The sequence below is a fragment of the Cyprinodon tularosa genome, unplaced genomic scaffold, assembly GCF_016077235.1.
Source record: "Cyprinodon tularosa strain WSP-4 unplaced genomic scaffold, ASM1607723v1 ctg195, whole genome shotgun sequence".
In the NCBI taxonomy this organism is placed as follows: Eukaryota; Metazoa; Chordata; class Actinopteri; order Cyprinodontiformes; family Cyprinodontidae; genus Cyprinodon; species Cyprinodon tularosa.
Genome location: NW_024038707.1, coordinates 1,385,001 through 1,399,256, shown reverse-complemented (window position 1 = coordinate 1,399,256; position 14,256 = coordinate 1,385,001). Strand labels below are relative to the sequence as shown.

Sequence of the window (14,256 nt, the reverse complement as noted above, 5' to 3'; positions counted from 1 at the left end):
TTCAAAACAAAGAACAAGTTTTGTAAAAGGAAATTTAAATAAAAACAATCCTGAAATTAAACTTAAAAAAACTCTTAATTAATTAAACCTTTTTTTGATATTAACTTTTCTGTTTTAGGATACTTTACTTTTTAAATATCTTTTATATATATATTATTGTTTACATTTTTTATTTGAATTTAGCTTTTTCAAAATTTCTAAGAATTCCTTTTTAGATTTTTTTTTCTTCTAATTTCTCTTTTCAGATTAAGGTTTACTAAGTGCATTCTTTTAAAAAAGTGTTTTACAGATCACCTATTCTTCACTTCTGAAAGAGTGGAGTGGAGCATTTCTATTGGTCTGCATGGACATCAGTAACATTTCCACCGTTTATGAGTAACATTTGCATTGGGCTTGGAGTGATGTGATCTAGAAAAAGCAATTTAAGAAAGAATGCAATTTGTAAAACCATCTGAATAAGATAAATTAAAAAAAAAATAAAAATAAAAAAGAAAGACAAATAGATTTTGGTGCACAAAATCTGGAACAAGCAGTTCCCCCCTTAGCCAGAGGGTGGCAGCAGTGAAAACCTCTGATGGGATGTTTGAACTAATTAGATTTTTTTTCAGTTGTTATTGTATCAACCATAAAAAAAAAGTAAAGATTAACCTAACAGTCATGTTTTTTAGACTGAGGGAGGAAGCTGGAGTACCCAGAGAGAACCCATGCATGCTCAGGAAGAACATGCAAACTCTATGCAGAAAGACCCCAGGCCGGGAATCAAACCTGGAACCTTCTTGCTGCAAGGCAGCAGTGCTATCCACTGCCCCACTGAGCAGCCCACTATTTTTATTTATCAAAGCTATTTGATTTTTTTGTTGTTCATCTTGCACCACAGGTTATTTCTGCATATTCTGTTGCAGTTGGGACAAACAGGTATAAACCACATGACGCTTTAACTGTAAATAAACTGCTTACTAGTTTATTTTTATAACTTTTAGTAACTCTAGATGGTGCATGGAAGCAGGAGAACGTAAACAGCTCTGCTGGAGCCGCGGTGAGTTCATAATAAATGTCTGAATGATCTGATCTTCTGACTGCTGTTTGGAGAAACTGATAGAGGGCCCCAAAATCACATTTCGCTCAGGGCCCCATAGAGGTTTTGGTCCACCCTGCTTCTAGTTATGTCATCCGGCTTTAAATGTAGACTTTAAAATATATTTCAATAAGTGTCTGGAGTGTTTTTAAATGTGGAAATAGGGAATCGGCTCGTAAACATGTGAAAGCTGAGGTCCAGAGACGGTGCTAGATGGGGAGCCAATCGTTTGCCACCCCTGCGCCCCCCACCCCACACCAGGTGATCTTATATGGACGTAATTCAGAACCTCCAGAACAAGCAGTGCCCCAGCTGGAAAACAAAGTCCAGTGGTTTTTTTTTTTTTTTTACTTTTTTTGGAAGCAGTTCTCATCTAAACCCCCGGGGGGCAGCAATGATACCCTCAAGTGGAATGTCTTAAAGGAATAGTACACCCAAAACATGATTAGCCTTCATTTTCTACTCACCCCCATGCTGAACAACACTCTGGAGTACTTTTTTGATATCTCAAATGCATCTGGAGATCTGGGAGGCTTCTTGCTGTCTGCTGACATTCAAATAATGGAGGTCTATGGCGCCCGAGGCAGAAAGGTCCATAAAAGTCCACAAAAAACGTGTCAATATTCCTCCATGCTGCTCGTCCAATGTATTCCAAGTGTCCTGAGTGGGTAGCATCCATAACTTACTTGAAACAAAGTCATTTAGAATGTTTTTAGAGCATAAACAGTAGTGTATAGGATTTCCTAAAAGCGCGCGCCTGTGAGTTCACGAGCCTACTGAAACCACGGCAGACCAAACCAGACGAAAGAGCGCATTCAGCCCTGCAAAGAACTCATGCTCTTCCTCAACACTGAAGTCCTCAGACATTTTTCTTTCGTTGTTTCTTTCTTTGCACAGGTAAACAGCAAATTTCTTCTTCTACGCTTGCATTATCGGCAGAGCAGACGCTGAATGCGCACTTTCATCTGGCTTGGTCTGCCGCGGTTTCCATAGACTCGTGAACTTGCAGGCGCGCGCTTTCAGGAAATCCTATACACTACTGTTTATGCTCTAAAAACATTCTAAATGACTTTGTTTCGAGTAAATTCTGGATGCTACCCACTCAGGACACTTGGAATACATTGGACGAGCAGTATGGAGGAATATTGACACGTTTTTTGTGGACTTTTATGGACCTATCTGCCTCGGTCACCATAGACCTCCATTATTTGAATGTCAGCAGACAGCAAGAAGCCTCCCAGATCTCCAGATGCATTTGAGATATCAAAAAAGTACTCCAGAGTGTTGTTCAGCATGGGGGTGAGTAGAAAATGAAGGCTAATCATGTTTTGGGTGTACTATTCCTTTAATTTTGGTCTGAATTTGACTTTTTAATTGTTCATATATTAACAGTGATGTTACGGCCCCTGGCCTTTTAAGACTGCGCAGGCTTGTTTTCTTATGCAGGTTCAGCTCGGACAGAAATCTTCCTTGTTGGCTGCATGAACGCTGCAGAGGAGCAGTGATATGATTGGACCAGCAGAGGATTGCCAAGCCAATCAGGATGTTGATGAGGCCCACCTGCACCTTATAAAATGCTCCTGGAAAGATTTCAAGCCCTGTCCACACGAAGTCAAACCCTGGCCTAAACGCACAAATTTTTCACCAAACCAGCCTCTCATCCATACGAAGCCGGGCGTTTCAGGGGTCTGTAAACGATCTTTTTTTTATTAAGCCTTCAGAGTGGGAAGATTTTGAAACCCCGTTTTCGCGTTTAAATCTTTAAGCTCTAACCGCATTTTTTTTTTTTACACGCATGCGTCTTAGCGTCGCCTCTAAACACGCATGCGCGACACAGTATCACCACAACAATGGCGCCGTACTGTGTTGAATGGTTGCTGCTAATGCTACTCACCCTGCTGTCGGGCTTACAACAGAATCTTCTTCTTCTGGAATATCTCCAGGAAGAACAGAGCAATATCGACGACATAGTTCATCACCTCAATTTGACTGAACCACGAAAATGGACCCGCAGGGCCATTTTCCGTTTTTCCGGTTTGGTTGTTGTATAAATATTACTGCGCATGCCCAAGATTTCGTTGCCTGTTTTCGCCTATTTTTGCTTTGGCACCACAGCGCCACTTACAGGCCTGGCATACATTTTGCAGCGTTTTAATGCACGTGTGGTCGATCACATTTATTTTATGTCTCCGTCTTTACGACAAACGTTCTGGAAAATATTAGCGTTTCGTGTTCGTTTTGACTTCGTGTGGACGGGGCCTCAGTTTGGGGACAGCTAGTAGGAAGAAGGTTTTGTTAAGCTGTTCCCCCACCTTTGGTTTCGATCTGTTTTGGGCAGATAAAACTCTGACCTAGCTCGTGTATATATATATTTTTTTTCCCGAATCTGCTTTAGGTAGACTTGGGAGGTTTGGTGCACCCTTTGTCTTTTCTTTTGGGTTGTTTTGTGTTAAACTTGGCTGACTGGTTTGGACAGTTTGTAATCTAATTTGCTCTTAACCATTCTTGACTTTCTTTTCCCTTTTCTTTTGTTTTAATTGGGTTAAGCTGCATTGTGTTTTGGGTCTGTTTGACCATCTTTTTGTAATAAATTCCACTTATTTGCTCTGGACACATTTTTATGTTACCTCCCCAGAATCCCTAGACCAGGCATCCCCAAAGTCGGTCCTGGAGGTCCGCTGTCCTGCAGGTTTTAGAGGTTTCCTTGCTCCATCACAGCTGATTTACATTGATAGTTGATTAACAGGCTTTTGCTGAACTGCAATCATCAGAATCAGCTGTGCTAAAGTAGAGAAACCTCTAAAACCTGCAGGACAGCGGCCCTCGAGGATCGACTTTGGGGATGCCTGCCCTAGACCTTGGGGGCATAAAAGTGAACTGACAACAAAATATACAAAAATGTACGATTATAAATAAGGAATTCACACTCTTTTTCAGAACTAGTGCTTCTGTTTTATGTGCGGAAGAGATAGTTGTAAGTCTTTACAAGCCATCTAGGGGTCTTTTATGTGACTAAATCTATTTAACTAATAATTAATTCATTTATTTTATTTAACTTTGGGAATAATAAAGTATTTTTGAATTGAGTTGATCTGAATATCACTATTATGCAGAACAGTTTCTTTGCCATTATGAAAAATGTTATTTTGTTGTGCTGTAATTTCTTTATTTCATTATTCATCCTTGGACATTTCTTCTTCTTCTCTATATATTTTATGGAACTGCTATCACACATAATTTTTGTTGTTGTTGTTGTTTACTTGTATAGAAATCTGAAAATGTATCTTAATTCAGTTAAAAAGGAGAAAACCTCATTTAGGGGTCCTATTCCGGCAGCAGAGGCTCGGTGGGTGTGGTTGCCTTCCAGCGTCAGAGGAAGATTTGTTTCCGAGAAAGATGAAAATTCCACATTCCAGCTGTTACCCTCAGGAGTTTTACTGGACCGAAGATCCTCTTTCTGTGCAAGGCTCTATAGTGCAACCAGATTGGTTGCATGTGTGACATTATTTCACTGTGGTGGGTGTAACTAGTTGTTTAAAGGAAAAGTTCGGTCACATTCAGAATACAGACTACTGAAAGTACTTTAAGTATGAAATTATTACATCCTGTTCAATAAATTAGTGTTTTTAATTAAGAGTAACTTCATTTGAATGTGCTTTACTGGAGGCATCCATGTTTGTGAATGAACACTACTGCCACCTACTGGTTTGTGTTGCAAAGTGCGGTATTGGCTGTTAGTAGCAATCAGCTATTATCCAAGTCATCTTGAAATCATTCTTCTTCAAAATGTTGGCTACATATGACGTGTTTTTTCTCTGGCCAGAGGTTCGATGGTAAATCCTCCCTCTTTAAGTTTTTGCAATCCTTACTGTAGTCAGCAGCAATGGTGTACTTTGCAGGAGGGTTTAGGGAGGTCAGAGCCCCAAAAAACATGTATATTACAACAGCTTTAATTTAATTGTTAGAAATGCGCAACTAACTTAAATACCATTTAAGAACTGTGTTCCTGAGGCCTCAGTGGGAAGTCTGTGGGAAGGAAAAAGTGTGGCAGAAAATGCTGCACAGCGAGAAGAGGTGACCGGACCCTGAGGAAGAATGTGGAGAAGGGCTGATTCCAGACCTTTGGGGGATCTGCTGAAGAAGTGGACCGAGTCTGGAGTAGAAACATCCAGTCGTGGGCAGGAAATGGGCTACAGGTGCCCGCATTCCCCAGGTCAAGCCACCTTTGAACCAAAAACAGAAACTGTTGCTCAGTTTTGCATGACATTTGGAAATCAAGGTGCCAGAGTCTGGAGGAAGACTGGGGAGAAGGAAATGCCAAAATGCCAGAAGTCCAGTGTCAAGTAGCCACAGTCAGTGATGGTCTGGGCCGCCATGTCAACTGCTGGTGTTGGTCCACTGCTGTTCAATGCAGCTATCAGGAGATTTTGTAGCACTTCATGCTTCCATCTGCTGAAAAGCTTTATGGAGATGAAGATTTCATTTTTCAGCACGACCTGGCACCTGCTCACAGTACCAAAACCACTGGTTAATGGTTTACTGGTATCACTACTCGATTGGCCTGCCAACTCTCCTGACCTGAACCCCATAGAGAATCTGTGGGATATTGTGAAGAGAAAGTTAAAAGACGCAGGACGCAACACTGTGGATGAGCTAAAGGGTGCTATGGAAGCATCCTGGGCCTCCATAACACCTCAGCAGTGCTGATTGCCTCCATGCCACGCCGCATTGAAGTAGTCATTTTGCAAAAGAATCCCCAACCAAGTATTGACTGCATAACTGTACATAATTATTTGAAGGTTGACTTTTTTTGTATTAGGAACACTTCTTTTATTAGTCGGATGAAATATGCTAATTTTGTTAGATAGGAATTTTGGGTTTTCATGAGCTGTATGCCAAAATCATCCATATTAAGACAATAAAATGCCTGAAATATTTCAGTTAGTGTGCAATGAATCTAAAATAGATGAATGTTCAAGGTTTATCATTACATTATGGAAAATAATTAACTTTATCACAATATACTAATATTTTGAGAAGGACCGGTACATTGGTAGCTGTAGTTGTCAGTAGGCGTAAATTTCTAGGTCTTCTTCTTCTTCTTGGATTTATTGGCGGTTGGCCACAAACATTTAGTAGCATTACTGCCACTTACTGGTATGGATGTGTGGTTAATGATGGACTATCTACTAATAAACATATATATAATTTCTGTTCATATCATAGACTCATTCCCCGTCTCTATAATCAGATTCTATGAAATAATTTAGTTTTCTTTAAAAATCGAATAATTATTTGTATATGTTTACTCCCCAAATTCGTCCTCAAAATATCTAATAAATGTATATGTTCCTTAATGCATTCAAACTCTCTCCTCGTATATCTTCTCTCGCTTTCATATTTATGACATTCCAGTATAACATGTTTTATTGTTTCATATTTTCCACAGTAATCCCATTTGTCAGTAGTATGCTTTTGAATTTTGAAAAGTGTATAATTAAGTCCTGTATGCCCACATCTTAAGGTTGTTATCACTCTCTCCTCCTTTCTATTTCTTCTTTTTCCTACCATCTTCTAAAATTAATAAAACCACCTTCCTGTTTTTTCTTCATCCCACTTTTTTTTTGCCATTTTTCCATCAATTTTTCTTTAATAATTTTCTTTCCCTCCGATTTACTTTTTTTAACTGTAAAACTAATAGGATTTTGAACTGCTGTTTTTAGGGCTGGGCGATAAGACGATACGTATCGTACGGACGATAGAAAAGTGTCTATCGTGCTAATTCTATTCTATCGTTTCTATCATTTCTAACACAATTGTATCTCGTATTCATGCAAATATTTCCCATGGTAGACTACGACAATCGTATTAGTGTAGCCACGTAGCCTACACACAGCTTATAAGTGATAAACAAGATTTTTTTTTTTATCCACAAAGAAGCGGCGTCCTGTGGTTTTTGCAACATGACGCTTCTTTACGGGTTTTTGACTCACACGCGGGTTTTGCGACATGCTTTACGTTACTTAACTCATGAGAGATGGAGACGCAGGAGGCTGAAGTATTAAACCCGTGGTCGCAACAAACAGAGACAGCTACGCAGGCAACCCAAGATAAAGAAATTTTACCAAAAAGAGGGGGCACATCTGTTAATTTGGTTACATTTTGGATTTAGCAAGTCCAACAAGGAGCAGACAACATTTGCAAACTATGCTACAAGACTGTTCCCTTACCCGACGGAAACACGACAAACCTCTTCTAATACCTAAAGAAGAACCACAGTAATTTAATTTAAATACCCGTAGGATTTGAAAAAATGTGAAGGATACTGTAGCCATACTTCTACCTCATCTTATGCATATATATTGTTGCACTACAATTTATTTTTTCAAATTTTTGACAGTTCTATAAATGTCACTTCAAAACAGAGCTGAAAAAGTAAGCAATTATATTATTTTGTCATATTTTTCAGAGATTTGCTGAAAATGTACTTAATTGGGGCATATTGCGATATATATCATTATTGTGATATAAAATAGTCCATATCATGATATATGATTTTTTCCATATCGCCCAGCACTAGCTGTTTTTATCTGCTCTCTTGTTTCCAGTTTCTAAGTCATTTGGTACTTTCATTTTTCCGAGGGTCCTTGAACGCAGCACACGGAGTGATTCACAACCTGACCGCACGTAAACACTCCTGCGCTGCGCTCGCTGCTTTCCCACGATGCAGCGCGGTTGCACACAACATAGCCATCTTGTCAAGGGAGAAGGAGGGAGCTGTCGGCGGTTACTTGTTTTATACGGAACGTTTTGGGGCTCCGTTTGTTTTTCAGCGGTAAAAAGCTTCGAAGCGAAGCTGTTTTCGACGGACGTCCTGACGGCCGTGGAGTAGCTGAGACGTGGGTGGGCTTTCCGCGGAGATGTCTCGCACACTTGTACCGACGTAGAGGGGGGAGTGTGCCGCTGCAGCCACTCGGCTCGAATTGTTAGCTAGCTCACAGAGTGAAGGGCCTCCTTAGCTCAAAGTAGCTGCTACAGCTGGACAACACACGGCCGGCCGACAAGTGGACAGCCGAGGAAGAAGCAGTCCGGTCCGGACTGACTCTCTGTTTCCTAGCAGCCGTCATCCAGACAGCTTTTATCGGTGTCAGGACCCGCGCTGCTGGACGAGGGAGGCAAGAAGTGTGGCGTTCGGGCTTCATGAAACGCAACAGGAGACAGAGAGGAAGAGGATGGCGCAGATTCATCTTGATTACAGCTAAGTAGGAGGAAGAGGAAAACAGACCCAAGTGTGCTCTTAAATATGATCTAAGCTTTGTGGGACATTAGTCGGAAAGATTCCCTTTGACCGAGCAGAAAATAAACAAACCAAAACACAGCCGCACGGGATCAGACTGGCCAAACATGTCGAAGATGCCGGCCAAGAAGAAGAGCTGCTTTCAGATCACAAGCGTGACACAAGCCCACCAGGGTCCTGGGGGGCCCACGGACGACACCGAGAGTCTAGACGATCCGGACGAGTCGCGAACCGAAGAGCCGTCGGAGATCTACGAGGCATCTCGGGCTGAGTACGAGTCCGCGGGTGAGAGGAGGTCCTCGGTTGAAGCCCTGAATAACGCCGGGGAGGCGGAGGCGCATTTGAATGCACCTCAGGCCTCTCAGCAGTCCGGAGAGGAGTTGAGAAAAGTTGGATCCGTTCATGGAGGTCAGCAGCAGCAGCAGCAACAGCCCTCTGCTCCAGCCAACACAGGGAGCTGCACATCACGCTTCAGGGTCATTAAACTGGATCATGGTACTGGAGAGCCTTTTAGAAGAGGGAGGTGGACATGTACCGAGTTCTACGAGAAGGACTCGGAGACCTCTCACCATGCTCGGACTGACAGTTTGAGACACAGCAGTGTGACTCTGGATCCTGTTGGGGAGAGGGACAGTGGGCTTGGACCCTCAGTGGGGTCAACGGCCACACACTGTGGTCCTGGTTTAGGGTCTGCAGCAGAAGGATCCCACTCTTCAGTACCGCAGCAGCATGTCAGTGGCGTTCCGGCCACTCACAGTTCTTTCTCCAGCGTAAAACCAGGAGCTGTCCCTCCTCAGTCATCCATGGGGGGTCTCCAGCCTCATCCCGCTCAGAACGTGCTTCCTGTTGGACAGAACGACCTGCTCCACTCCGATTTCCTCCTGCAGAAGTCCCCGACGATGCCACCTTCTTACCCGCCACAGCAGCCGGTTCCTGGGGTCCATCCCGCCGGCAGCCAGGCGGAGTTTTATCAGCAGCCTGCGTCCGTTCCCCCTGGACAGTCTCTTCCGGTGGTCGGACAGTTCCCCGCTGCGGTTCTGCCTTCAGCTTCTTCAGGGAGTCAGGTTGGAGACGTTAGACCAGCAGCTCCTCAGGCTGCGGAGTTCAGAGCTCCCATGTTGGTGGGTGGATCGACCCCGCCGTCACAACAACAGAACACAGTTCAGTACCCCCTGGCCGGACAGCCTCACCCCACATCTGCTGGCGTGCTAAACGTGCCTGCAGTGAACGCGGGTTCAAGCGCGCCCACCAGTGCGCCCAGTGCCTCTACTGCAACCGTGCCAAATGCGACAGCCTCCAGTTTGCCTCCTGGTCTAATAGCAACCAGTAAGACTCCAGGCGCCTTAGGCCCTACAAGCGGAGTGCTGGAGGCAGGTGGAGGAAGGAAGTCAGAGGGAGGAGTCATTCCACAATCTCCAGTCATACCTGGGAGGAAAGCTGGGAAGCCCCTCATGCCGAAGGACCTGCAGCTCACCTCTCCTGTCACCTCTCCTCTCCTGTTTGAAATCCCCATACCTGTGGACGGGGATGAGGACAGGTAACACATTCCTGCTGTCTTATGTGAAGAGTTTAAAGGTCCTCATGCCTCTTAGGAACGCCAGGATTGCTATGTGTTTACACATGTTTTAGAAATGCAGTTTAAAAATAATCTGACATAAGAGTGGAAACATGCAGCGAACAGCATCAGGCTGTGATGACAGGAAGCCGAGAAGTCAAAAAGACACCACAGCCACTGGTTGCCCATTAATCTGGTCAGATAGACCTGGTTTACCTTTACTTCCGTATGGATGGGTGGAAGAGAGAGGCGGAGCAAAGGAAGGAAATGTTCCTTTCTTGTTTGATCAGGAGAAAAGAAAGCAAAGATGATGAACACCTCAGGCCAGAACATGCAACAAGTAGAAAACTTATTTAAAACCAAAAGTGTCTGTGTGAGTTAGAGTTGATAACGTCAACATTTTCTCCAAGGAAAGATTTGATGACAGCCAACCTGGTTGATTTTTTACATCCGGTTTTCTTTGCATGCTACAGGTGTGTTGATGAAGGTAGTAATTTGGGATGCAGCAGGAAAATCAAGGAGTTGTGAAAACGGATTATTTCCTTTAATCAGAATAGGTGGAGTCCAAATGATATTGATGCAATTTTTTTTAAAGACTCTGCTGCTGCAGAAAAAATAGATGAACTAATCGTTCCGGTGATGATTGGAGGAAATTATGTAGAAAAGTCCTCCCCTTTTTCTTCAGCCCTATTTTGCCTTTGCCTCCTCCCATTTTCATGATATAAAATGACACAATAAGTTACAATTTAGAGGTACTTATAGTCTCGTTACACACCAGTAACTCCTTATAGTTGCATTTAACGTGTTTATGACAAATTAAGGCACCCAACCTGTGTTGTTTTTGTTAATTTTGTCTTTTTATGGTTGCTTTTGTTCCCTTTGTGAGGAAATATACCCTTTTTGTGTGTATTTACCATAATATTTCATCACTAGCCATTTATACAATTAGTCAACAAGCTAAAGCAAGGGAAGTGAGCGAAGGTGGAACTTCCTGTGGAGTTGGGAAGAAAAATAAATAAGTCATAGATCAAATGTAATACGCTGCATAAGATGTTTGATTTTAAGAAGGATAAAACTTATATTTTGATAGGTAACGAGTTAGACGCTGATGCTGGAGCTACATTCTTATGTCACTGATGAGTCGATAAACGCCTGAGTACATGTCCTTACTAACAGTGCTACTGGTGTTAGCAATAGTTTTAATCCCTATCCTCCCAGCTGTCAGTTTTTTTCGAGGCATTACAGCATGTTTGGACCTTGTTTACTATTCCCATCAATGGCCACCATCTGGTTTTCTGGTACTTAAGACATGCTTCCAATAGATGGCGCCACATCTGTTTATGTCAGCCCATTGCACCCGGTGCTGAAGTTCTATTAAGGCTTAAACAGGACCAGGACACTGTTGAACACTATCAGGACAGACGTTTGCAGTATAGATTATCTGGTCTTTTGGTACAGGCATATATTTACATTTGTGAAAGCAACACTGCACATTTTTGACCCAATTAGTGGCTTAATTTGTAATATATGAAATGATTTTTCAGGTCAATATTCCACAATTGGTGCGTATGGATGATTTGTGCGGGCTGCTCGGCTCCAAAACTCCCCTGCATAACTTTAGAAGCTCGTCGCTGTCACTGGACGGGTCTTGTGACTCAGAGTGCCGCTTTACAGCAGTCGGAGCTTCCATTAAACACAGAAGCTAACTACGCTAAGAGTTGCTTTGAGGCAACAAAACAGATATAAGCCTTATCTGATCAGATATATATTGGTTCATTGTAGGATTTCTTCTAGAGAGGTAAATGTTGCCTTATCTTTACCAATAACTCCATCACTTCTCAGTCTGTTTGTCCAAAGCGGTCTGATAGCAGATTCTAAAACACGGAGGAATGCTGTTTCATTTTGCCACAGTGCAGTGGTATTAGTTGCTTTCAGGGGCGATGAACCTGGAGGTTATAGGTCTAGCACCCCTTGTGGCCAAAAGTAACAGTGTTGCTTTAAGAAATTGAAAATCAACCATAAATGATGAATCTGAATGCATGCAAGTATAGGCCAGTGTTGAAATAAGAAAAAAAAGAAAAGTTTTCACCCAAAATACCTGCTGGCTGATGTACCGGTGTTTTGTCAGACCAGCATACCCAAAGTCAATACCTGTGGTCCCGTTAGTTTTGTACAAAAAATATAGTTTAAACTACCTCGACGGGCGTTTATCCCTTTGGTCATGTACAAAAAAAACAATTGAATAACTTATTTATTTGTTGTTTTTTGAAGCGTATGGTGATCTGGGGCCTGTTTCAATAAGGAAGTTCAACCAACTCTGAGTTAAAACTTGAACTCTGAGTTGACTTATCCTGAGATTGGAAACTCTGAGTTTTGGGTTTCAGAACAGCTGAAATGAGTTAGTTCAATCAACTCTAAATTGACTGACTCTGAGTTAAGCGCGTGCACCACAACTATAAAAAGCCATTATCAATGGAGCACAGATATTACGAGTCACCATTGCAACAGCGTCAGACAAAAAAAGGGGTGCATATTTCTCACCAGCAGCACTGGATGTGCTTATGCAAGCATATGCAGAATTTGAACATGTATTTAAAAAAAAAAGCAACATGGCTGCAGCGGCGAAGGAGAGAGAGTTAGCTTGAGTGAAAATAGCTGCTCGAGTCAATGTGTAAGTTTAGATTTTAATTACGGTACTTTTATACAGTGTTGGGTGTAATTATTTAAGTTACTTAAGTCATATAAATACTGTAATTAAATTAAAGACTATAAAACAATAGTGGATTTAATATCAAATTTTAAAAGGTATATTTTGATTTGAACTTTCTCCCTCTAGTTACACACTTTGGTCAATTTAAGATTAATTCATGCAATTGAATATTGTTTATTTGAAAGCATTAGAGGCGCAGTTTCTTGTATTGTTCAAGTGGTTGAGGTTGATTTGGGATTTAGAAAGTAATTAATAAGTAAGTAAAACAAATTAGTAATTAGACCAATACTTTCTAGAGACAGTAATTAATACATTAATCTAATTAGACTTGTTGAAGATAAAATTTGTAGTTGGTAATTAGAAAGCTTCCTGGAGAGGTGGCGAAACGTCTTCAAATCTTGAAAACCAAGTCCAGTGGATATTTTTTGAATTTTTACGGAAAGTTGGTAATTAAGAACTATTTTAGAGTAACTTACCCAACTGTTATAATATCAGAGGTGAAACTGGAAGAACAGTATTTTATTAAACCTAATTTAGTTTTCATGGATAGGTGCAATCCTGCAGGCATCAAAAGAACATGGCAGCAGCTGAAAATGAAATATAAAAACATACTTCAAGCAGGTAAGCCTTGAGCACATCATGGGAGTAGAGTAGCTACCTGGCTTTACAAACAGGATCATCCATAAAAGGACATGCCATTTCATTCCCTTTGATGCGCTCTACGTGACTGAAATGTGTGCAATGAATACTGTATGTCCCCAAAGAATCAATGAGGTGTTTAAACACCACTTCCTCTTTAAAAAAGGGGAGGAGACCAAAATAAACTCCGGATTTTCTGAAGAAAACCTGCTCCCGACCAGGTTAGGTTCACAGAGTAAATTGCCATGGTAACTGACTCTGAGTATAAGTAACCCCTCTTTCAGAAACGGGCTTGACTTACTCTGCTTTCTCAGGTTTAACTTACCTCCCTTTCTGAAACAGAAAACCCAGAGTTTCCCTCATTTCAGGGTTAACAAACTCAGAGTTTTCACTTAACCTCCTTTCTTCCTTTCTGAAACAGGCCCCTGAACTTAAATTTTTTCTTTTGTACATGACTAATGGGATACACATCCGTGGAGGTAGTTTAAACTATATTTTTCGTACAAAACTAAAAGGATACATAAGGGACTATCAGAACTAGCATCCGCATTGACTATGGGCAGTGGTGTCAAAAATACACACATTTGTTGCTTAATTAGAAGTATAGAAGTATAACGTAACCTTAAAAAAAACAAAAAAAACAGCCAGATGCCACTTTATGAATTTAAAGCTCAATTTTTCGACTACTTGTTGGTCTCTGTCTCCATCTCCCGATACGCTCTCTTCTGTTTCCGACCTTTCAAACATTTCAACATCTTTTTCTGAATCCATCATCGTAGCATGGCATAGACAATTCACGTTTGCAGTTTGAAGAACACCTGCTTGCTTCTGATGATTTCCTTTAGCTAACCAATGAGTGTTTGCGTTCTATGACTCATCCAATCACACTAGTTTTCACTAGATGTGGATGGAGCCAATGATCTGCATTGGATGGAGAACATGACGGGAAATAAATATTTATAAACATTAAACCGAAGCCA

General features: G+C 41.6%; 1 protein-coding gene across 1 annotated transcript in view; it reads left to right on the top strand.

The window, feature by feature from the left end:
- Positions 1–7,748: 7,748 nt before the first annotated feature.
- Positions 7,749–14,256, top strand: part of LOC119782543 (TSC22 domain family protein 2-like) — a 59,449-nt gene continuing 52,941 nt past the window's right edge. The window contains exon 1 of the mRNA XM_038283551.1: positions 7,749–9,909. Within this exon, the coding sequence (XP_038139479.1) occupies positions 8,480–9,909 (1,430 nt within the window). The 5' untranslated portion in view covers positions 7,749–8,479. The remainder of the gene's footprint in view (positions 9,910–14,256) is intronic.